General features: G+C 34.6%; 1 protein-coding gene across 2 annotated transcripts in view; it reads left to right on the top strand.

The window, feature by feature from the left end:
- The window catches only part of GLCCI1 (glucocorticoid induced 1), a 95,580-nt gene that overhangs the window by 46,417 nt on the left and 22,378 nt on the right, over positions 1-26,785 (top strand). Inside the window, exons 3-5 of one of the 2 annotated variants that reach the window (XM_033088050.1) lie at positions 3,549-3,635; positions 21,364-21,480; positions 26,252-26,404. In XM_033088050.1, the coding sequence (XP_032943941.1) occupies positions 3,549-3,635; positions 21,364-21,480; positions 26,252-26,404 (357 nt within the window). The remainder of the gene's footprint in view (positions 1-3,548; positions 3,636-21,363; positions 21,481-26,251; positions 26,405-26,785) is intronic. The other variant, XM_033088051.1, reaches the window with a different exon arrangement.

Below are 26,785 nucleotides of genomic sequence, written 5' to 3'. Positions count from 1 at the left end.
CATTGCTGGTGGGAATGTGAAGTGGTACAGCTGCTTTGGAAGACAGTTTGGCAGTTTCCTACAAAACTAAACATACTCTTACCATATGATCTAGAGTTCATGTTCCTCGGTATTTACCCAAAGAATTTGAAAGTATATGTTAACACAGAAAACTTCTCATAGATGTTAATAGCAGCTTTATTCATAATTGCCAAGATTTGGGAGCAACCAAGATGTCCTTCAGTAGTTGAATGGATGAATAAAGTGGTCTATCCAGACAACAGTCTTTTATTCGGCACTAAAAAGAATGCGCTATCAAGCCATGCAAAGACATGGAGGAACCTTAAACATATGTTACTCAGTGAAGGAAGCCACTCTGAAAAGGCTACCTACTGTATGATTCCAGCTCTACGACATTCTGGAAAAGGGAAAACTATGGAGATGGTAAAAAGGATCAGTGGTTGCCAGGGGTTGGGGGATGGTGAGGAATGAATAGGTAGAGCACAGAGGATTTTTAGGGCAGTGAAAATACGCTGTACGATATTATAATGATGGATACGTGTCATTGTACATTTGCCCAGGACAACACCAGGAGTGAACCAGAATGTAAACTGTGGACTTTGGGTGATAACCACATGTCACTATAGGTTCATCAGTTGTAAGAAATGTACCACTCCGGGGAAGATGGCTGTGTATGTTTGAGAGCAAGGGGTACATGGAAAATCTCTGAACCTAAAACTGTTAACCTAAAACTGCTCTTAACAAATAGCCTTAAAAACAAGTGTGCAGTCCCATGCAATAGTACTATTTTCTGTGTATTTCACTCGGAGAAGAAGCAGTCCTCACAAAGGAAACCAGAGGTAGGAGGATGAACCTGGGGGTTGGAGAGAGAGATAGCTTCATGGGCTGTACTTTGGATGATTCTGAGAGCTGAAAATAAAAAATGGCCTCTTCTACCTATAAGTGACCTTTTCACATAGAATTTTTCTAGCCAACCACCATTCGGTCAACAGTCTTAGAGATAGGCATTGGTTCTGCATTGCCCAAGTGTCCAAAAGGTTCATTTTCTCTTCCTTGGTAGTCTAAGTGGAGGCAGCGAGAAAAGAAAAATCCCCTAAGGTGTGATGACTGGAGAGCAACTATTATATGCAATACAAATTATTGAGGATTATATTTCTTTCCAAGGTGTCTGTGGAGGATGTTAATAAGCGTACTTTAAAAATAAGTATTCTGGGGTCATATAAGTAAGAGAAAGAAAGTAAAGGAGGTTTTTAAAAAAGTGTGTGTGTCTGTATGTTTGTATGTTTTAGCTTCTGAAATGCTAATTGCATTGTAGATTGAGTCAAGGAGGTATAATGTACATTATTTCCCAAATTTATTTTACCACGGAACGCTTTTGTCATATATTTTTACTAACATCCATGAGCAATGTTATAAGTAGCATAGTTCACAAAAATTCTATTCTAGATTAATGGACAGAATAAGAGACTAGCTGGAAACAATTCCTTGCTGATATGAAAGGAAAGAATTTTTGCTACCTTGTGTTGTTTTCCTAATTTAAATGATAAAATAGTTCTCAAATACTCAGATTTAACAAATTGAATACAAATTATTTCATCTTCTGTGACTTCACAAGCATGAACTTTGAATAGATTTCATAAATCAAGTAGCCATCTTTTCATTTTACTTTGACTAAAATAACTTGTTAAAACCCAGTGCTTAAATGTATAGAATACTGCTCTCAATAGAACTTTCTACAATGGGAGTAATGTTCCATATCTGTGCTCTGCTATAAGGCAGCCAGTAGCCACGAGGCACATGTGGTTATTGAGCATTTGAAATATGCTAGTGCAACTAAGGCACTGAATTTTTAGTTTTATTCAATTTTCATTAATTTAAATTTAAATTATTGGTTGTGGTTAGTAGTTGTTATATTGGACAGTGCAGTCTATAGAACATATTTGTAGACTAGAGCATTTTTCATACTATGTAGTTTAAATTGATGTGATTATTAAGACATTACTCTTTGGGGAGTATTTTTTAGAAAAGTTGAGATTAATGAATACACTTAGACAATTTATATGCGTATAAGTCTACAGTCACATCATTGAGAGTACTCCATCGGTGGTTTTACACTTTTAAAAAACTTATTTTAGTAGCCAGCTTCCAGGAACATAAATATTCTTTTGTAGTTAGTTTTTATTTCTTCTGTGTAATACTACATTCTGAAATAAACAGGTTTTCACATTCAGTTTTAAGAAAGGAAAGGTAATATAAAGCAAAGAGAGATTCTGTCGAGATAAAAAACCTCAGATTTAGTTCCATTTGCCATTGCAATGTTAAACTGTATTTAGGCAGTTGCAAACTTTTTGTGGCTATTGATTTATCTCTTATTTGGAGATACGGTTTATGTAAATGTCCTTTGAAAATGTTAGAGCTGTACAAAGTAAAAATAATTAGGGTTATAAGTGTGGAACATGCCAGAAATTTGACTCATTTTCTGTGAATGCAGTTTGAGTTTTAAACATTGTGATTCTCAATCATTTGTTGACAAAGGTAATGTTTCCACTTGGTAGAAAGGTGAAAGTATTAAGGTATATAAATTCTCAAAATAAAAGTTTGACTAAAATAAACTTATGATTGAATAATTTTAGAAAAAATGATTATTAAAGATATGATTACTTGGGGGGGCTAAATTATTTCATAGTAGTTTGTCTTATCTAAGACTCAATTTAGGAAATTTTTATAACTAAGTAGTTCTTTGAAAGCAGATTATTTAATATATTGATACCTCTTATCCTTGCACTTGTCTGTAGAATAAAATATTTTACTCTCTCAATTATGACTAAACAGCTTCACTTTAGTATTTGAACTGTTTAAGCAGTTTATTTGTATTTTTGTTCCATTAGCATTTAATCGTTATTCGTTTCATTTTGGAATTTCATTACTTTTAAGAGGTGGTAATTATTTTAAAAGTTGTCCACAAGCATTTTGAATTGTATAAAGTAGAACTGTTGGCTTCTTCATAAGAAGTTATATATAATGTAGAGTCACAGGTGCAGCCTCAATTTAAGCAATGATTTTTTTCAGTATGTAATAAAAATAATTTGTAAAACCATATATATTTATTGAGATAATCATTACCATTTGCCTTTAACTTGTGGTTTTTACTTTCCCTAATTTACATTACACTGAGTGTCCTCTCGTGTAGTAAGAATGATACTTCAATATTGTGTTTTTTTCCTTGTTTTTTTTAATACAGCTACTAAATGGTCTTACTGTTTGGGATTTAGCGTTTTTATTACATTTTAGTATTTTATTAATGTTGATGTGAAAAATAAAATGTTTTGAGTAACATTACTTAGAAACATCTTAAGTTGATCATGTCTAATTTAGACATTTCTAATTCAGAATGCTTTAAGTATTTCACAAAGTCATGAAAATCTTAGTGTTTAAAGGATTTTAGTATTTAGTACAGTCCCTTCACTGGTATACGCTAAGATTTTGAGTTGCTGTGAGAATAAGGAGTAAAGACGAAATTCCTTCTTTTTCGTTTTGTTTTTTTAAAGACACCTAGCTGCTGGGCAGAAGAGGGAGCAGAAAAGAGGTCACATCAACGTTCTGCATCATGGGGGAGTGCTGATCAACTGAAAGAGGTAAGTTATTTCTGTTTTCAGCCTGCAACCTATTTTGGTCCTAGCAAATTATCTTACAGTATTATAGTACTTCCTGAGTATTATAGTACTTCCTTTATTTGTACTAACTTTACCTCTTTCAGAGTTTAAGGGTTGCCTCCCACATTTTAGTCAACAAGTCTGAGTTTACCTTATCTGTGCCCTTCATGTTCTATATAAATATTTGCTCTGCATCCTCTCAGCTTTTGCCTTTCCAGAATGAATTCCGATTTTATGTAATCATCTCTAGATCTTCTTCATTTTCATTATGTTTTGTTCCCACTTCAGCTTTCTTGTTTTTGAGTTACAGCAACCAGAACTATAGATCATGGCTTTGTACAATGGTAGGGAAGTGTTTGCTGCTTCTAATACATAGCTTGGTTGTGAAAGCCAGCATATTGTTGCTCTTTGAGATCCAATGGGACGGTGGAACTTGTATCTTTTAGAAATAGTTTTCATGACCTACTCCCTTATTTGTTATGAGCTAAGATAACTAAGATAGCTAAGATCATGAAATTATGATCATCTTTGTGTGTATTTTAGATTATTTTTCCTGTATCTATCTATCTATAATCTTTTCTATTTGTTTTAATAGAAACTTAGAGTTAAAAGGTCATCTAGTTCATCTCCTATGTAAACACGCCTTAAAAAGATGGTCGTCTGCTCTTTTTACTATCATTCTCAGTCAGGGAAGCTCATCACTTTGCAAGAGAACCAAACCATTTCAGTTGTTTTAGCTTAAGTTGTTAAATAGTTTACTTTGGATCTTGAACTCAGAATTATACCTCTTAATTTTGACTCTGCCCTCTGTATTATTGTATAAGTTTACTTTAAATATTTGAGAGGCTAACCATATGGTATTTTTCTTCAGCACAAACATTGACATTTCTTTCAAGTACTTTTCATATGCCACAGTTTCCTTTCAGTATCATTTTCATATACTATGGATTATCAGTATCTTGCATATATTGTGGTATCTAGACTAAGTAGATCTAGTCTATTAGCATGATTTTACCTGTGACTGTATTATATTTTTAGTAGCTTCTTTATACTATTGATGTAGAGCAATCCTCAATTTCTTTTTACCCTACACATAAACACATAGGCACAAAATCAGTTTTTCCCAGTAGCAAAAAAAGAGAAAGGAAGCTGAGTTGAAAATATTTAGTCTAGAGTAGCTACATATCTATTCATAAAATGTGAATAACAAAAAAAGTGAACTTGTAATTTTATCTCAGAGGTAAATACAGTCTCAGAGTTGTAACCAAGATTTGGCATAGTTGAACTTTGGACTACAGCAATACTTGATATGCACTATTAAAAAAGGAATGGCTGACATGACTGAGTGAGAGATTTGATTGCTTTCCCCCAAAGCAATCATAAGGCTGGATAAAACAACTAATTCAGTACTCTGGAAATCAACCAAACAAATTGAGAAGCTTCATTCATGAAAACTGTGCCCAGGGTAGAATAATACACGTTTGTATTGTTCTTATCTGGTGCTACTCTTCTTCCCTTCTTCCTCATCCCCAGCTTTATTGGTGTGGCATTTCAACCAGCATGAGGCAGGCCTTGAAAAGCAGGAGCTTTGCTATCCCTGCCGATGAGAGAGCACTTGGATATTTTGATTAAAATAGTGACCTTAAGTTGCAAAAGAACAGGGAGGGCCAGTGGCTCCACTAGTGTTAGGCTGTGGTCCAGTTTGTGGCAAGCAATAGACTCATGAAGGAGCGAGATTTTATAGAGTCCTAGAAGGCAAGACAGTCATGGGGGCTTGATAAATTCACCGTATGTCCCAGGTTGACTGGAGGCATAGGCCCAGCAAGAATGAAGTGGGCCCACGCCACCCATGCCTCACTGGTCACTTGAGCCTAAGAATATATAGAGAGGAGCTTTAAGCAGGAGCAGAGATAATAAAACCTGGGGCCAACTTGTAAAAAGTTTAGACTTTGAATGCATTGCTTATTCTACACACAAATATCATGCTGGGAGTGGAAGCCTTAGTGGATTGAGATGTTTGAGTAAAATCTCTGATCATTCTCTGGCTGAACACTAAGGTGAAAACTGGAGATACTTTTTAAAAGGCCTTAAAAAGACCAGCCTTTAAAAGAAAAATGAGGGGTAAAATAATGGAGTAGAGACATCAGTGGCCACACATTATGTCAAAAACAGACTTTCAGTCCATCGAGTTGTTAAAACATAAACAGATAAGGCAACAACTACTCTCAGAGAAAATAAGATTGTAGAGTTGCTGAAATATATTATCTAAAATGTCCAACATTCAACTAAAAGTTAGAGATATACAAAGAAACAAGAAAGTATGACCCATACTTAAGAGAAAAAAAAAGCAGTGAATAGAAACTATATCTGTGTCCCCATATATTGGATTTAGCAAACAAAAATATCAAAACAGCTATTATAAATATGTTCAGAGACGTAAAGAAAACCACGTCGAAGGCATTAAAGGAAAGTAGGATGACAGTGATTCAATGAGTAAAGGATTTTCACAAAGAGAGTTATTATAAGAAAAGGTACAAACAAAAACTCTAAAAAGTATAGTAACTAAAGTTAAAAATTCACTAGATGGCTCAACGGGAGATTTGAAATGGCAGAAGAATCAGTGAATTTGATTATATGTCAGTAGAATTTACATACCCTGATACCAGAGAGCAAAAGATTGAAAACAAACCAAAAGACCATTATAGACCTGTGGGAAAACATTAAGTACATACACATACATGAAATGGGAGACACAGGAGAAAAAGACAGGAGTTAAAAACTATTTGAAGAAATCATGGTGGAAAACTTTCTAGATTTGATGGGGGAAAAAAAAAATCTGTAGATTCAAGAAGCTCAACAAACCCCAAGCAGGAAAACATAAAAAAGAGCCACACATGGACACATCATAGTTGAACTGCTGAGAGCCAAAGGAAAAGAGAAAATTTAGAAAGCTGGAATGAAAAAAAAACACAAAACACTCATTTCACATAGGGAACCAATGATACTTTTAAAGGCTGACTTTTTATCAGAAACAGTGGAGACCATAAATCAGGACATATTCAAAGTGCTAAAAGAAAGAAAAACTGTCAACCAAATATTCTATATCCAGAAAAACTAGTCTTCTAAAATAAAGGTGAAATGAAATATTCCCAGGTAAATAAAGATAGAGAATTCCCTGCTACTAGACTGTCTTATAAGAAATATTGAAGGAACTCTCCAGATCCTAATTCAAATCCATTGGAAGAATTGAAGAGTTTTAGATATGGTAAGTCTATGGGTAAATATGAAAGAGTCCATTAATATATTTTTTTCATTTTTCCACATATTTAAAACACATAAGATCACATAAAACAATATAACACTATTATCATAGGTTTATAACATATATGTGAAATATACATAAGACAACACAAAACAGGGGCAAAGGGAAGGACATATAGTTTTTATTTTAGTGGAATTAAGTATTATTTTGAAGTAGATTGTAATAAATTAAGAGGTGTATTACAATCCGTATTGCAGTTGCTGAGAAAATAACTAACAAAATAGAAAGTAAAAATATCAGAGTAGATTAAAATGGTACACTAAAAAATATCACAAAAGAAAGCGGTAAAGAAAGAACAGGAATAAAAAAAAGATGTGACACAAATAGAAACTGAAGAGCAAAACAGCAGAAGTAAATCCAATCATATAAATAATTATATTAAATGTGAATGGACTGAATGTTTTACTCAAAAGGCAGAGATTGTCAAACTGGATAAAAAAGAAACACTATCAGCTACACGCTGTCTAAGAAACACACCTTAGATTGAAAGACGCAAATAAAAAGATGGGGAAAGATGCGCAATGTAAACAGTTATCATAAGAAAGCTTATCAGACAAACTAGACTTTGACAAGAAATACCACTTAAGACAAATAGAGGCATTTTTCATAATGATAAAAAGATCGATACATCTGAAGTGTATAACTATCATAAATTGTGTATACATTTAACAACAACTCCAAAATGCATGAAGCAAGACTGTAAAAGGAGAAATACAATTTCTACAATATTAATTGGAGATTTCAAAACCCCATTCTCAATACTTGATAGAACAACTAATTAGACAGAAAATCAGAAAGGAGATAGAAGACTTCAAAAACATTAGCAATCAACTTCACCTAACTGACATATATAGAAAACTTTACCCAGTGACTACAGAATACACATTCTATTTAAACATGTGTGAAATATTCTCTAGGATAGACCATATAACAAGTCTTAGTAGACTACAAAAGGTTGGAATTCTGGAACAGAAAGAAATCTTAGAAAACTGTAAGTATTTGTCAATTAAACAATGCTTTTCTAATAACAAGGGAAATTTTAAAATATTTAAATGAATACAAACAGAAAGACAACTTAGAATTTATGTGTGCAGCTAAGACAGTACTTCAAGGAAAATTTATACCTTTAAATGTGTATATTAGAAAAACAAAAAAAATTCTCAGATCAGTACCCAAGCTTCCATTTTAAGAAACGAGAAAAAGAAGAGCAAACCAGACCAAAAAGTAGCAGAGGAAAGAGACAATAAAAATATAGCAGAAACCAATGAAACAAAACTATGAGAGGAAAATCAATTAAACTAAAACTTGGTTCTTTGAAAAGATCAACAAAGTTGACAAACCTTATCTAGACTGACCAAGTTAAAAAGAAGACACAGATTACCAAAATCAGCAGTGGAAGGGGTGACATTAATACCAACCTTACAGAACTTAAAAGTATTATATAGAAATATTTTGATCAACTTTATGTCATCAATTTAGAAACTAAAATGAAATGAATGATACATTTTTAGAAAGACAAATTACTAGAAAGAAACAAATTACCTAGACTGATTTAAGAACAAATAGAAAATAGAAATAGACTCGTAACAAGTGAAAAATTGAATGAGCAATTAAAAATCTTTCGAAAAAGAAAATCCCCATATCATATTTGGTGAATTCTAATCAAATATTCAAAGAAGAAATAATGTTAATACTTCACAAACTCTTTCAGAAAATAGAAGAGAATGGAATAGTTCCAATTTATTTTATTAGGTCACAGTTACCTGATTTCAAAGCCAGGAAAGACATCTTAAGAAAATAAAATTGCAGATATTGATCTATAATCTTTCTTGAATATAGATGCAAAGCTCTTAACAAAATATTAGCAAAACAAATCCAGCAACATATTAAAAGGATTGAACACCATGCGCAAGTGGGATTTCTCCAAGGAATACAAAGTTGGTTTAAGATCTGAAATTCAATTAATGTAATAAGCTATAATAATAAAATAAAGAACAAAATCATATAATCATCTCAGTAGAGTCAGAGAAAGTGTGTTCCAAACTCCAATATCAATTCATGGAAAAAAATAAATCAACAAACCAGAAATAAAAAAAAGAACATTACCTGCTTGATAAAAGGGCATTTATGAAGAACCTACAAATAATATATTCAATAGTGAAAGCCGGAAGGCTTTCCTCCTAAGATCAGAGACAAGGCAATAATGTCCCCTGTCACCTTGTTATTACTTCTCTGTTCAGTATCGTACAAGAGGTTCTCTAATCAGTGCAATCGGGCAAGAAAAATAAATAAAATACTCAGATTGTAAAGGACGTGGTAAAACTGCCTTTATTCACAGGTAACATGATGCTGCTATATGTAGAAACTTCTAGGGAATATATAAATACATTACTAGAACTAATAAGTTCATTAAGGTTGCAGGATACAAGATCAATATACAGAAATCAAGTGTATGCCTAGATACTAGATATGTATAAGCCAAAAAATAAGGAAACAGTTTATTATAGATGTATCAAAAAAGATTAAAATATTTAGGGATAAGTTGAACAAAATAGTGCAAGACTTTTACACTGAAAACAACAAAACATTGTTTGACAAATTAAAGATTTAAATAAATGGAAAGACTGACTTTGTACATGGATTATAACACTCAGTATTAATTCACAGTAATCTGTACTAAAATCCCAGATTTTTTGGTTTTGGTAGAAATTGACGAGGTAATTCTAAAATTTATGAGGAAATACAAAGGACCTAGAATGGCCAAAATAATTTTGAAAGCCAGGAAAAAAATTGAAGGACTTATGTTACATAATTTTAATACTTCTTATAAATGTACATTAATGAAGTTTGCAAAGTGTTAGCATAAAGGAAGACATATAGATAAATGGATCAAATTGTAAAGCCAGGAATAAACCCTTATATTTATGGTCAATTGATTTTCAACAAAGGTGCCAACATAATTCAATTGAAAACGACAGTGTTTCCAAACAAGTGGTGCTGGGATAATTGTATACCCATATGTAAGGAAAAACTTCAGTCCTTGACTCTCACCGTAGAGAAAAATTAACTCAAAATGGATCGTAGTCCTAAATATAAGCTGTAAAATTATAAAACTTCTGGAAGATCTTGGATTAGGCAATACATTCTTAGATACAACTCCAAGAGCAAGGCCATAAAAGAAAAAAAAAGTTGAACTTTATTAAAATGAACATTTACAGTTCAAAAGACACTACTAAGAGAATGCAAAGACAAGCCTCAAACTGGAAGAAATATTAGCAAATCATATATCTGATAGAAATATAGAGCTTATACACAGAATATATATGGAACTCATACAAGTCTATAATAATAAGACAATCCACTTAAAAAATGGGTAAGACGCTTGAATAGAAGTATTTCACCAAAGATGTATGGATGGCAAAAGTTCAGCATTAGTCATTAGAGAAATACAAATTTAATTTATGAGATACAACTATACACCAACTACAACTGTAATTTAAAAGACAGATAATGCCAAATGTTGGCGAGAATAAAGAGAATCTGGAACCCTCAAATGTCATTGGGCATATAAAATGGTACAGCCACTTTGGAAAACAGTTTCTCAGTTTCTGTATCAATTAATCAGAAACGTAGCATGTAACCCAGCAATTCCGTTCCTAGGAATCTATAAGAAAAATGAAAATACATGTCTTCACTGAGACACGTACATAATTGTCTATAGCAGAGGTATCCAGAAAACTAAAGAGTGGAAAATACCGACCAATAGGTAAATGGATAAACAAAATGTGGTATATTCATGCAACGGCATACTATTCAGCAATAAAAAGAAACGATATACTGAATATAAATACTGATACATGCTACAACGTGAATGAATCTCAAAAACATTTCCCTAAGTTAAAGGTCAGCAAATTTTTTCCGGGAGAGGCCAGATGGGAAATATTTTAGGCTTTGTGGGCCATATTCTCTCTGCTGCAGCTACTCAGCTCTGCTGTTGTAGTGTGAAAGCAGACACAGACAATATGGAATGGGCGTGATTATGTTCCAATAAATTTTATTTACAAAAACAGGTGGCAAGCTAGATTTGGCCTGCAGATTGTAGTTTGCCAGTCTCTGCTAAGTGAAAGAAGCCAGATGAATAAGACTACATATTATATGTTTCCATTTACATTGAAATGCCAGAAAAGGCAAGTTTATAGAGTTGAAAAAGCCCTTACAGTGGTTGCATGTGGCTGGGAGTGGGGCTGTGGGAGTGGTGACTGGCCACAAATAGAGTCAAAGCAAATTTGGGATGTGATGAAAAAAGTTCTAAAACTTCATTGCATTGTTATATAACTCTACAAAGTGATTAAAACTTACTGAATTTTACCCTTACAATGGATGAAGTGAAGGGAATGTAAATTATACCTTAGTAAAGGTGAAAAAAAGGAATAGATGTAAAAGACTGTTGGTATTTCTGTGATATGTCATGAAGATATTAAATTCTATATGATATATAACTGTGGCTGGAAAAATTGTAAGAGTACATGGGTGAAGACTAAAAGTAAAAAGAGAATATTTATAATAGAAAGCAGAACTGGAATTTGAGAAAATTATGAAAAGTGAAAACTATTATTGAAACAGTAACATTTTAAAACATTGTATACTACTAAAATCCAGTGTTTTTAAAAAATAACTTGATCTGCATTCATGTCATAGGATCAAATTCAACTTCATCACATCCATTCTTCCCGAGTCACATACATACTCTCCCCCTGAGATAATTTGCATCACGATTTCTGATTAAAATGTCAGAGAAAGTACCTGTATAATCTGCCTCCACTTTGCTCCAAGCTTATAAGGATGCAATGTGAAAGTTTTTAAAGAAATACGTAAATAGGTTCTAGCTACCTTAAGGCAAGGAAAACCCCTGCGGGCCGCAAAAGAAACGGAATCCTCTGTGGTGAGTGGATGGCAGTGCTGTCTGGCTCATGGAAACCTGGCTCGCTCATTTTCCCTGGGGCTAGTGGGAAAATTTTTAAGCCAAATTTAAGAGAGAATATAGATTTCTACACATTTTAAGAGCACCAAACGCATCTTGCAAGTGGTGGGAGATTGGAACTGGACTCTGTGTGTAAAGCAAGGAACTAGGACCATGTTTCTAGGCAGTAAAACTAGGGCAGAGATTAATTCCATGTGACACTGTTGGTGTTTTCCTGTGGGCCAGAGAGCAGCTGTGCAAAAATGGAAATACATAGTAACCATATGTTGTGTGTGTGTGTGTGTGTGTGTGTGTGTGCGTGTGTGTGTGTCACCCGGAATAGAGCTCTACCCAGGTGGGGACCAGAGCCCCAGTCTTCCTAATTTAAGACCTACTCAGAAGCTGTGCAACTCCAGAGGGCTATTCTGAGCAACCATGAAACAACATGGTGAGAAAGAGCTCATGAAAGATAAAACTTCCACATAAAGTGAGCTTGCAAACAGGTATTTCAGGGAATATAAGGAATCTGTTGCCATAAGAGACAACTGATACATTAAATAGGACCATTCACATCTGAGGAAAGAAGGATAAGAACACAGTCCCAAAAAAGAACTTAAACATAAAAATGTTTAAGAATTCCAAATGACATAGTAACTTCCAATGAGAATAGGAGTAAATAAGAACAGGTGGAATGATAAAGGTCCATTTGCAAATCTTGTAAATAACAAAAGTTGTGAAATGAAAAACTCTTTAGTAGATTAAATTGACATAGCAGAAGAGAGCATTAGTGAATCAAAAGATTCAACTGAAAATTGAAAGGATGATGGTCATGGATGAGCAAATCAGGTAAAATATAGAACAAAATGATAAAGAAGTTTCAATATGAAGGAGAAGTTAAGAAACATGGAAAATAGATCGACTTAGGAGTTCCAGAATGTAACAATAATAAGCATCAGAGAAGAGAAATTTTTTTAAGGTTGAAAATTAGCTAGATTTGGTGAGCAATGTGTATCTTTATGTTTCCTCCAGGTCCCAGGAGGAAAAACAGGACAAAGAAAAATATTCTGACCTTTAGGTATAGTGTAACGGAATTGTAGATAAAGGACACACACACTTCTTTGCAATTAGGAAAAAAAGCAAATTACCTACCAAAAAAAGGCAATCAGGTTATCGATACATTTATCAGAAACTGTAATTGATACCAGTTTATAGTGAGGTTGTGGTTTGTGTCCATGTTAAGGAAATGAATTCAAGTGAGACATCATTTTGCTTTATGAAAAGATTAATTTTCTTCTTTTGAATTGCGTGTACTGAGGAGTTGTTGATCCAACCTTTATTTAGATTTTACAAACTACACAAATGTACAAGTGTACTTTTCCATTGGTTAGATATGCTGTTCCCTGTTTATATCAACACAATTTAAAATTAATTTATACAGCATAACTAGAGTTTAGGATGTCTGCTAAGTAAATCATAAAGATTTAATTAATACTTACTACTTTTTATGGTGCTTGATTTCTATACACCATGTTTCCCCGAAAATAAGACCTAGCCGGACAATCAGCTCTAATGTGTCTTTTGGAGCAAAAATTAATATAAGACCCAGTATTATATTATATTATACTCATTATTATATGACATTATATTTTATGAGACCCAGTATTGTATTATATTATATTATATTATATTATATTATATTATATTATATTATATTATATTATATTATATTATATTATATTATACCCGGTATTATATTATATTAAATTATATTATATTAGACGCAGTCTTACATTATAGTAAAATAAGACCGGGTCTTATATTAATTTTTGCTCCAATAGACGCATTAGAGCTGATTTTCCGGCTAGGTCTTATTTTTGGGAAAACATGGTATTTAGTAGAAGTAAAAGAGAAGAAAGTTAAACATTTAAGACATTGATTTAACATACATCATTAGCCCTTAGTGGCGTGCATTTATTAATGGAATAACATCAAATGAATAAGACTGTATGCTCAATACTGTGTAAGCATCTAGAATTTCAAAAGGAACAGTAGATAATCTACTTCTTAAAGAACTTAATTACATATTAGGACAACTAAGACTTTAAGGGATGATCTCTAAAGGACTTTCTGTTACTTCCCACTGTCCTATTCGGTGAGAGAAGTTCATTTCCTGCCCGTGGTACAAAACCAGAATCGGATCACTCTTACACTCCCGGGTCCTTTCAAGTGAGCATGCTTTCCAGTCTCTTAGAATAGTCAAAGCTCTAACTTCTTTCATGGTTATAGCTACTCTTCTTCTCTCAACTAGGGCCTGCTACAGCTGGGTGACTTCATGGGTGAAGGGATCCTGGAGGCTCCTTTTCTGTTTCTTGCTCACCTCCTTCCTAACTCCATAGCTACTGTTTCTGACCCCTCTGGAGCTGGAGCATGGGGGAGAGAGGGAAAGGTAAGGGGAAAAGAAATGTTCCTACTTGACTGGTACTATTCTATAATGCTTTTACATTCCCTGGGCTTGACAGATTTTTACAACTGTCTTTTGTAATTTCATGGGTTCTTTGTTCTTCGGCGATCCTTTGTTGCACATCTCTGACCTACAGTTCTATCTTTCTGAGTTAGTGAGTCCTTTACTGTCTCGTTAGCTTCTAGAATTCTAGAAACAGAATTTTTCAGCTGTTGAGCTCCATTTCCCGTTCTAGATAGTCCTCTTACATAAGACCTAAGACAACCCTCCACGATGACTCTTGTACTCAAATTTCCCAAATGGTTCCAGGGAAACTCTCACACATTTTTTGGTCTGGTTAATGTCTAGGAGCTTAAGTCTGATTCTGATGTAAGAGTAAATCTTAACATTTAGCCTAGCTCAACATTTTCAGTATCTGGAGTGGGAGTCAGATATCAGTTCCTCATGTTCCCTTATCTGTGGGGAACATACATCGATCTTTCCAAGCTATTCCATTAAAACTCCTCTTTCTTCATTTGAGTTAAAGAAGGAAATATACCCTCTCAGATTTGATTTTTTCCTGCTTACTGCCTAAGAAGTTTGTCTTTTACTGTTTCATGGATGCTGACAGAGGCATGAGACTCCTAGTTTAGAGACAGTGGACTTTATTATTCACAGCACAGCAAGTATCAAAACAATCAAGTTTGCGTTGGTTCCCCTGAATCCCAAGTGCCATGAAAGTGATGGGGAGGGCCAAAATGGATGCCTGCACACACAGTAGAGCACATTACAGGAGAGAAACCCAGAGCTTGGGGAACCCACTGTTTTTATAGTAAGCAGTAAGCAAACCTCTTTATCCCAGAGGGTGACATTCTATTACTATTACTATAAATAATACTATTTTATTGTTTTGTTTTGGTTTTTTTCTATTCTGATTTAGATAAAGATAAATGAAAAAAGAGGGTTTACTTTCTTAAGTCCTTCAGTGGAAATAAGGAAATATCATGGGTTGTTTTTTAATCTCACGAATATGCCCTCCTCTCATTAGTAAGATAGCTTTTCTTAGAGGGAACCATCGGGAACAGTAAGTGAAATGATTAGGGATGTTTCTCACTTCTGATCAAATGGTGATTAATAGATATTATTGATGTGGTCTTCCTTTTTTTTATATAAGAAAAAGAAACATTTCCTAATGGTTTTACTAAGAGTGTATCATTTTCCCAAATATTCTGTTAGTTTTGGGTATTAAAAAACAAAACTCTGTCATGCTGTAGTAGGGGAAAGTAATTTCAATATTTTCTCTGGACCTAAAAGACAACAGTCTGGAGAATTTTGATTATCCCCTTGAAATCAAAGGAATTATGTGGTAAACCTTTTAAAAATACATGTTTATTTAATAAAGTCTCTGTCCCAATCCATATTAAATTGAGTTATAAAGATGATTTATAATTTTTCAATATTGTACCCAGTAGGCACAATTTTTAAGGTGATACAAATTGCTTATCGAAAAAATGGAAACTTATCAGGTTACTATGTAGTCAGTTAATTGCTTCATCAAATTTTTGTTCATCTTTATTTCAGTTTCACATCTTGCAATATCTCCAGCATTAAGTAAGGAAGTTCCTTGCGAAGTGGTTGAGATTATGAGCCAATACACTCTAGTGACTGGTAGTTACTTGCAGTTGAATATTAACCTAGTATTATTTTCAACAGTGTTGGTAGGTGATAGAGGTTACAAATTAGAAGTTACGAATTAAAGGACTGGGTCTGCCATTTATTAGCTGTGTTACATTGGGAAAGGTACTTTATTTTTGAGAGTGTTTGCTGGTCTGTAAAAGAGGTATAATACATCTGTGGGACCACGTGGGTTCGTGAACTGTTTTTTAAATGGTAGTCTGGTGCTATTAACATGCCTCTACTGACAAGCATGCCTTATTGGTAGCTGTAAATACACTGCTATACTATAAGTTGTTTTGTATGTATAGCACTTGTCCCAAAGCTAGCTGTCTGTATCTGTGGGGATGAACCTGTGTGTGGGAGTATCTCTGTCTGTTCCTGCAGTGGCAGGTTTCTGTGAGTCTGTGTGTGGGCAAGCATATCTGTCTGTGCATGTGTAAGGGCTGATGTGCGTGCAGATGACCTCTCCCTGTGTGTGTATGTGCGTGCACATGTGTGTGCTCTTCATAGATGCATGTTCATGCTTACATGTACCTATGTTTGTTCATTTGATTATCTTGGGGCTGAATGAATAAGTAATTAGGGCTCATTAGGGTTTGCCTGTTGGCACTTTAAAGACAAACAGTAAAATAACACTGATTATTCGTATTTATGAAAGGCAAAAAGGAGTTTTAAATTTTTATTTTTAGTATTAGATTAGGTAATGTTGCCTTTTAAATTCCTTCGAACACTGTCAAGGGGTCTGATCCTTATCTGTAGACTGCAAAAAATTTCTTTTGAGACACTTGATCTTTATAAGCGCTAAAGCTTGTCACATATTCCCTTTTTTCATATAAAAGTAAAGAACAGCTTGAGACGCATGACTTCTCAAACTGTATTTTCAGAAAAAAATCTGTCTGGTTAATACCTTTAGTAATTGGGTGTTGTTTTTTTCTTACTTCAGCTGTTGTCAAAATTTTCATTCCCATTTCTTGAACTCCTTGTGAGTCATTAACTTGATTCTTCAGGCAACATGGAATCGTGGTTAAGATAGCAGACTCTGGAATCTCACTTCCTAAGTTTCAATATTTGTTTTGTCACTTAAACTGTGTGACTTTTATGCATTGAGCAGTGAATCCTTTGTTGAATCATAGCTGTTCTACTTGTGTGACTTCAAGGGCAGAGCCCTGGAGGGACCCTAATGAATGAAGTGCTATTCACTCAGCCGCCATGCTTGTGAGGTCACTCTGCAACTTTTAGCAGGTTTTTTAGCCTTTCTATCTCGCAGTTTCCTTACCTGTAAGATGGGGATAATAATAGTACCTATCTCCTCTGTTTTTACTGAAAAATGAATGAGGTAATTCATATAAAAACAAGTGGCAAAGTTCCTTTTTCCTGGTTTTGAGCTCTCTTTTCATTTTTTTTTCTTTTCTTTCAAAAGCCCCGGGATCCTGCTTCCCTTCTTACCACTACCACTTAGTCCTTTTAGGTTCAAGTTTCTCATTTTCCTGGCCTACTGTAGAATAGAATTAATTTTGAGAAACATTTCCCCCCCTTTCAATACCTGAGGCAAAAGTACTCAACTAGTTTTTTAAGGATAAGAGTTTTGTTTTATTTTGTTTTTTTAATGTTCACAATAGTGGGGGAAACTAATAGGACAAAAATAGCAAACAAGAGCAATATTATCAGGTTTCGAAAAACTTACAATAAAATGTGTTCCTAGTTCTCAGATTGTAAGTGGGTCAGTCCCTGATTTTTGTTTATCTAATTTCACAAATGACTTAGTCATTCATTTATGAGAATTAATGCTAATTTTTCTGTCTATAATTATTATTTCTCCTTTGTGGCCCAGGATCACTATTCCTTAACTTTTTAAAACTTGGCAACTCATGTGCTTGGGGCCCCCTTTATGTTTAAAGAAGGCTTCTCTCTCTCAATTTTCTTTAGGCTTTATTAAAATACAATTTATATATAACATTGTGTAAGTTTAAGGTATACAATGTAATTAATGATTTGATATAGGTATATATTGTAAAATTATCACAACCAAAAGGTTAGTTAACATAGTTACACATTTTTTGTGTCTAGTGAGAACATTTAAGATCTATTTTCTTAGCAACTTTTCAAATATACAATACAGTATTGTTAACTATAGTTACCAGACTGTACATTACCTCCCCAGAACTTACTCATCTTATAACTGGAAGTTTGTACCCTTTGACCACCTTCACCCATTTCCTGACGCCCACTCCACCTGTGGCAATGTTACCAGTCAGCTCTCTGTTTCTATGAGGTGGTTTTTTTTTTTTTTTAGATTCTACACATAAGTGAGATCATACAGTATCTTTGTCTGACTTACTTTACTTAGCATAATACGCTTAAGGTCCATTCTTAATATTTTTCTTAAGGTTACAGAGTAGCTAATGAGTATTTAGAAACACAAAATAAGATTCATCTAGAGTTTAGTTTTAAAAATCCAGTCAGTATAATTCAGTGTTCCCTTTGTAAAGGAAGGTTGTGTGGTCATGTCTTCATAGCAGGGTGGATAGGCCCACAAGGTGAGGACTAAGAGCTTCTGTGTGACGCAGTGGAATGTGGGCTGTGGAGAGGCTATCTTAGGCAGAGGATCAGGGCTGTGGATGAGATGGGAGTGTGTGTGTGTGTGTGTGTGTGTGTGTGTGCGGGGGGGTGTTACAATTTCCTTCTGCGCCTTCCCTGAGGACCCTTTTGTGTCTGCTCTCCACTGGTGCCAGCGTTAGGGAGAAGAGGTGGCCTTGGATGGCTATGGGGTCTTGAGCAGCGAAGGGAAAAGAGAAGGGAAACTCTAAGTGAAAGCTGTGGAAGGCGAGAGCACGTGCAGTTGTTATGTAGGTGGGTCTGCCCGTCTTCTGAATGTGGTACAAGTAACACAGGAACCTCCTGTATTTGAAGCAAAGGAGGATTTATGGTGTCTTGCTTTCATTTTACATAGTTCTTGACTAAAACTTACAATGTTCTGAGCATATATATTTAGGAAGATGAGCTTCACTTTTACCCTAATCTCTACTGCATTGTAAACAAGAGCATAACCATGTTATATTCCAAAGAAGCACAGTATTGTGTGGAAGCCATAAGGCTGCATAGTTTAAATTGGTATTAAGGTGTGTACCATGAAGGATGCTTTTTGTTTTCAGGGGTTTGTCAAAGCTGTTTAGAATAAAGAATGTTGTGGCTTATTTCGATAGTTCAAAGACCTTTAGTTTTAAAGATATTTTTAAAACGAAAAAGTATAAATTGCCTTGATGAATCTCTTGAGTGTTATGAGCTCTTCTATACCAGCTCTTGCCAGTTTTGAAACACCACTAAACATCGTTAATACTCAGAAAACAGTGGATTTTACACCTCTATCCTAATTAAATGACTGTACAACTTGAAATTCTATTTTTTTTATCATAGAGAATACTGTATGTTGAGTTATAATAATTACCTTACTAATTTTGATCCCTTTTCTCATGAATGTTAATGTTCTCTAAAAGAAAGTTATGTCACTAAAACAGAGCAGAGGGAACAGAAATAATAATAACCTTATTTGTATATCTTTGCAAGGATGTTGTATGACAGGTCCATCAGCTACAAAGACCTTTAAAAAACTAAAGGCATATAAAAGAAAGGATGTAAGTTATTCCTTTGTTTAGGTGCTTGCTTTTCTTCCATGTTTCTCTTCTATTTGCCACAGGTAAAAATAAATTTTCCCAGCAACCTTTCCACTTTCTTCCTTGAGCATTGATAGGCTTTAATAACAACTATTTATTTTTTGCTTTTTGTTGCTATGGCTGTCCAACATAAGAAGCTAATATTAAACTACGTTATATTTTGCTTTATCTCTTTTAGGAAATCAATGGATTTTATAGACTTTACTTTGTATTTACACTTTGCCTAGTAATTAACATAAAACTGGGCTCACTATAGTTGTTCAAGGAATAACTGTTCATTGATGTCATCTTTTCCACAAGGAAAATAATACCAGTATTAAATAACTTCCCCCAAATTGCAAACAATTCCTTTTAAAATGCTCAGGAATATTTTACTCCTGGTCTAGCACACTTTAAGCAAATTATATGTCACCTAAAATATATTATAGTTTCATGAATTCCAAGCCACATTATAGTAAATGACTTTTCCCTTATGCCTGGGAGTATTACCGTTCCGTTTAGGAGATTAAATCCTAAGTTTTATTTGTTTTTAAAAGTTGTGTGACTATAGCCATGCGTCTGTCAGTGGGTGAATGGATAAAGAATATGTGGTATATATACACAATGGAATACTACTCAACCATGAGAAAAGCGGAAATCATGCCATTTGCAGCAACATGGATGAACCTTGAGAGCATTATGCTGAGTGAAATAAGTCAGACAGGGAAAGACAGATACTGTATGAACTCAATTGTATGTGGCACGTAAAAAAAGCTGAACTTACAGAAATAAAGAGTAGAGTGTGATTGCCAGGGGCTGGAGGGTGGAGGAAATGGGGGTTGGTCAAAGGGTACACACTTCCAGTTACAAGATGAATAAGTTCTGGGGTCTAATGTACAGCATTTTCATTATGGTTAATAATACTGTGTCATATACTTGAAAGCTGCTAAGAGTAAATCTCACGTGTTCTCACCACAAAAAAGAAATGGTAGTTATGTGACAGAATGGGGGTGTTAGCTGATGCTATGGTGGTATCATTCTACAATATATAAATGCAGCAAATCAACACATTGTACACCTTAAACTTACAGAATGTTTATGTCAATCATACCTCAATAAAACGGGAAAATAACAGTTGTATGATTGAAGAGTGATATAGGAAGATATTAAGTACTCATAGGTTACTAATACAAAATGCTTTGATTTTCTTCACTACCACCATGGGATTTACAATTTTAAAGTGTTTAGTAATTGGTAAACCAGATTGATTTTATGTATATAAGATGGGAACTTAGAAATTATATTACGAGATTGGGTTTGACTTTAATTGATAGCCATGTGAAATACTAGTTTTTCACCTTACAAAAAGTAAAGAGGCAGATGTTTGTGGTGTTACAAAGGTTAAATCGGAAATAATCCGGGGAAATTTATTGTACGTATTTACCAACAGCATTATTATTTAAATTGTACAAGTGAAGCATTTGTAGCATATATTTATTTTTTGTTTTCAGTAGTCTTAATCGTAAGAACTTGGGAGAATATCTCTTCTTGAAACCTTTGAGGAAAAAAATTCATGAATATCCAAAAAGTAAAGAAATAAGGACTTAAAAATTGGTAATCACTTTTGTTCTCTTCTTGCGTCTCTTCCCCTCTCTCCAAAGCAGATTGCCAAACTGAGGCAGCAACTACAACGTAGTAAACAGAGTAGTCGGCACAGTAAGGAGAAGGATCGGCAGTCACCTCTCCACGGCAACCACATAGCACTCAGTCACACTCAGGTAGGCTAACTTCCGGTCCAGGTTTGAGTAATTCCTTTTAAAGGGTTCATTATAAAGGGAGAATCCATTATTTTAGGATTTAAAATGATGTAAATTCCTAGCTCTACTAAATTACTACTGTTTGTTAAGTTGTGCTAAGAAGTGGTTTTTTTTTAGCCATATGAATAATCTTTTTTTAATAACAGATACAACAGAGTATCATGGTCTCAAGGATGATTGATACTGGCCTGGCATGAAATCCTAGCTCATTCACCTACTAAGCAACTATGGGCATTATCTCATTTACTCTTCCTAATAGTACCTTAACCCATCTATCTTTGTATCTCTTTATTTATTTTGCCCCTATTTTACATGTGAAGAAATTGAGGATTACAGTTTTGTTCCCTCTTCCCACCCCAGGAACATGTACTAACATATGCCATGGAACAAAATTTTGTAAGGCTCGTCTAGACCAAATAAACTTATAAATATTGGCGTACATTTTAGCAAATCAAATACAGTACTATAGCAGAAGAAACCCAAGTAGTATATCAAAGTCCAATTATTGGTTGTTTCACAAATGTAAGGATGATGCAACATTAGGAAATGTATTAGGCTAGTTCATTGCATCAGAAGATCAAAATAGATGCTGAATAATGCTTGATACAACCTCAGTATTCATATGTGATTAAGAGCTTATTTAAAAATAGGACACCTTCTAATGTGACTAACTGCAAATGTAGTGAGATTCTACCAATAAAATACTGGAAGCATTTATGTTGTGATAACAAGTCATCGATGTCTGAAATTATTGATATTATTTGCTAGTAGTATAGAGGCTGTAGACAGCAGAGTGAGAAAAAGAAGTAATTGTTATCACTATTTGTATATGATGTTGTATATTTAGAAAATCAAAGTGAATGAACTAAACTATTAAAACTAATGATAGGAGAGCGAAAGTGGACGATGCCAACAATACCAAGTGTAGGCGAGGATGTGGAATGACAAGAACAGCCCACATTGCTTGTGGGACCATAAAATGGTGCAGCCACTTTGGAGAACAGTTGGGCATTTTCTTAAAAAAAGTTAAGCATACACTGGCCGTACAGCCTAGCCATTCCACTCTTTGGTATCTGTCCATGAGAAAAAAAAACATATGTCCACACAAAGACTTGTACATTAATGTTCATGAAGGCATTATTCATAAGAGTCAAAAATGGAAACAATATTCATCGACTAGTGAATAGATAAACAACATTTCATACATCCATACAATGTAATACTATTTAGCAGTAAAAAGGAAGGAGCTACTGGTACTTACATGGTTGAATCTCAAGCATCATGGTAAGTGAAAGAACCAAGAAGCAAAAGGCTACATATTGTATGATTTGTTATTTTAAATTCTGGGGAGGCAAAATTATAGCGGCAGAAAGTATTAGAGGTAGGAATTGACTATAGCGAGGCCCTAAGGAATTTGGGGGATGCTAGAAGGTTCTAAAATGTGATTATACTCATAATTGGACGATTATATATTAATATATTTGCACAAAACTCAGTGAACTGCATACTTAAAATGGGAGGATTTTATTGTACGCCATTTATACTTTATCAGAGCTATAAAGCAAACATGCAATTTGCAAGCCAGCCTCAGACATTTCAAGTGAAAATTCTTATATGCCTTCCTTTTTCTTTTAATCTGATAGAATTAATATATTATTACTTTGTTTATTTCAAGCATCTTTTCCGTAATGCGTTTGTAGTAGATCTATTGACTTGTTGACTTAACAAAAAAGACTTACATACTTGTTCCCAATTTAAACTGAATTTTTTGGCCTTATGGTTATGTGTAAAAATAATTATCTTTTGCTATACACATGAAACTCTTTGTAGGTGAAATGTAAGGTCTAGAATGTGCTTTAAAAATACTCCAAGAACAGGAAAAATAAAGGATGTTTAGATAAAATGAGATTGGCAAATGATAACTTTTGAAGCTGGATGATGTACACCTTAGGGTTCATTATGTTATTCTGTTTAATTACGTTTATGATTAAAATTTTTCGTAATAAAAAGAAAAAACTGAGAACTTAATGAGGTGATTGCGTAAGATATAAACATATAACAATCAGTAGTTTCTCTTATACTAGTAAACTACTGCACCTTTTACTGACAACACTTCTGACACCCAATGTGTGGGGTTTTTCCCATACCAGCCAATTCTTCAACTCGCCAGACACCAACTGAGTGTGTCCCTGCAGTTCAGTTCTAACACTAACTACCTGGAGTTAGCACAGACCCCACGGGGTAATGGCTCAGCCCCACAAGACTGTCCCCGCCTGCAGATGTCAGTTGCAAGTCCCAGGTTGTCATCCGTACTTCTGACCAACTGCCAGTAAATCAGGGACTCCCACAAACCCTTCCTCAGGTTCAGCAATTTGCTGTAATGGCTCATAGAACTCAAGGAAACACTTTTGTTAGGATGTAATAAAAGATACAGATGAACAGCCAAGTGAACAGGAACATGGGGTGAGGTCTGGAAGGCTCCCGAGTACAGGAGCTTCTGTCCCCATGGAGGTGGGGTACGCCACCCTCTGGCCAGTGGATATAGATATGTGTTCCCCACCCAGAAGCTCGCTGAATCCACGGTTTAGGGATGTTTATGGAGGCTTCACCACATAGGCAGGACCCACTGTTAGCTGCATCTCCAGCATCTCTCCCCTCGCCAGAGGTCGGGGGGGTAAAGATGAAAGGTTCAAGCTTCTAGTCATGGCTTGGTCTTTCTGGTGACCAGCCCCCGTTCTGAAGCTATCAAGGAACCCACCAAGACTTACCTCATTAGAATACAAGACTCTTGCTTTTATCACGCAAGAAGTTCTAAGGGGTTTAGGAGCTCTGTGTCAAGATCCATGGTCAAAAACCAAATATTGGAACAAAAGATGCTACTAGAACCCCTGTCACTCAGGAAATTACAAGAATTTTAGGAACTTTGTCTCAGGGCAGAAGCCAAATATATATTTCTTTATTATGTTATAACTGGCAATAACATGATGTTAGTATAAATAAGGAAAAATTATAAAATGCCTAGAATTATACTTAAAAGAAATATGCAAACTATCAGTCTTTACTAAGGATATGATATGTAAAATACAGACATAAATGGGAAGTTTGTATTTTGGTGTTTTTTTTAATAAATGGGAAGTCTTAACACATTCATGCATGGGAAGGCTCGCTATTTTTTAAATAGTTATTCTCCCACAATTAATGTACAAATTGAGTTCCAGTGGAAATTTAAAAGGAATTGTTTATTACTTGAAAAATTGTTTTCAAGGGTCATATGGAAAAGTAATGCCAGTTAATAAAAAACAACATTTGAAAAGGCTTTCCCTACAAGATACTAAAATATACTATAAAATTATAGCAACTAAAGTGGCTCTCTGTATAGGGATTATCAGCTAACAGCTCAAGGAAATCAAATACAGAATCCATAGAAATGTTGGGGCAGTTTGATTACTGCGTGGGAAAAAAAAATACTATCTCACACCATACATAAAAATAAATCACGATGGGTGAAGTATTTAAATATGGAAAACCATCAAAGTACTGAAAGAAAGATAGGCACTACTAAAATAAACAGCAAATACGTGACAGACTTACAACTTCAATAGGAATAAAGCTCGTGCATCAATAGGAGACAATTAGTGGGCAGCAGTCCACAGATGGCAGGAGCACAGCGCCAAGTGTGGGAGTGTGATTCACGTGTCAATCAGTGATTAGCAGTCCACCTCATTGTGAGCCATACAGGTCAACTTGAATCATTCAGCATTAGAGATCATATATTGCTTTTATCTGTATCTTGTTCATCTTTATTTTTGTTTTTTCTGTTGTATAAGTTCCTTGCCTATCAAAAGTCTTGCCTTGTACTTTTTGGTAACCTCATGACAGCTATAAGGGGTGGTTAATTTTTACGAACTCTTTCAAAGGACTTTTGAAAACAACCTAAAAGTTAAATGAGTGTTGTTGAACTTGGTATTGTTGCCACATTACTAACTGTGTTTCCCCGAAAATAAGACCTAGCCGGACAATCAGCTCTAATGCGTCTTTTGGGGAAAAAATTAATACAAGACCCTCTTATATTACTTTACTATAATATAAGACCCGGTCTTATATAATATAATACTATAGTGTAATGTAATATAATATAATAATAATATAATGCAATATAATATAATCCCAGGTCTTATATTAATTTTTGCTCCAAAAGGCACGTTAGAGCTGATTGTCCGGCTAGGTCTTATTTTCGGGGAAAGAGGGTAGTAATCCAAAAGGTTTTCTTAAGTGATTGACAAAACGGAAGTGAAAGGTTCTTGAAGGGAATTGTCGCAGTGCAGGAAACACACACACACACACACACACAGAGCTGTACAGTAGAGTCAAGCAAGCCTCAGTAAGTTAAGCACACTTAACTTACATGATTTCAGCTATGCTTTTTCAGTAAAAATAGGAAAGGGAAAAAAAGTTACACAGGACAGAAGATTCTGTCTGCCATTCTACTGCAAAAAGTATACACATTATACAGTTATTCCTATACACTTACATAAAGGATTGTTTCGACTCTGATTTTTACCTTACTTACTGTAGAACCTAAATTTCAGTATGTGTATCTGAATTGATTTTGGATTTGAAATGTCCAAATAACTCTGCTCATTGAGTTTCTATTTTCAGGTTTACCATGCACTTTAGTTTTGATTTCTTTAATGACAACTAATTTGGTACCACCTCATCTTCTGTTTTGTAGTCTGCTGGATCCAGATCAGTCCCCATGCCACTGTCAACTGTATCAGTGCCAAAATCATCTGTTTCACGTGTGCCCTGCAATGTAGAAGGAATAAGTCCTGAGCTAGAAAAGGTATTCATTAAAGAAAATAATGGGAAGGAGGAAGTGTCCAAGGTAAGGTTACATGGGATGTTTGAATCCTTTTTTCCTTTACTATTGTGAACTGTCTCAAAAGTGCTTTTTTTTCTTTCGGTAACAGCTTTATTAGATGTAATTCACATAACATACAGTTTACCCATTGGAAGTGTATAATTCAGTCAGTGGTTTTTAGTATATTCACAGAGTTGTGTAGCCATCACCAACATTGATTTTACAGCATTTTCATCACCCCAGAAAGAAACTTTGTACCCTTTAGCAGTCATCCCTCTTTTCCCTCCAGGGGCCCCAGCCCTGGGCAACTACTAATCTGCCTTCCCTGCTATGGATTTGCCTATTCCAGACATTTCATATAAATGGAATCTTGCAGTATGTGGCCTTTTGTAACTGGCTTTATTC

This window comes from Rhinolophus ferrumequinum, chromosome 20, assembly GCF_004115265.2.
Source record: "Rhinolophus ferrumequinum isolate MPI-CBG mRhiFer1 chromosome 20, mRhiFer1_v1.p, whole genome shotgun sequence".
NCBI classification, from domain to species: Eukaryota; Metazoa; Chordata; class Mammalia; order Chiroptera; family Rhinolophidae; genus Rhinolophus; species Rhinolophus ferrumequinum.
This window is presented reverse-complemented; position numbering and strand designations above follow the sequence as displayed.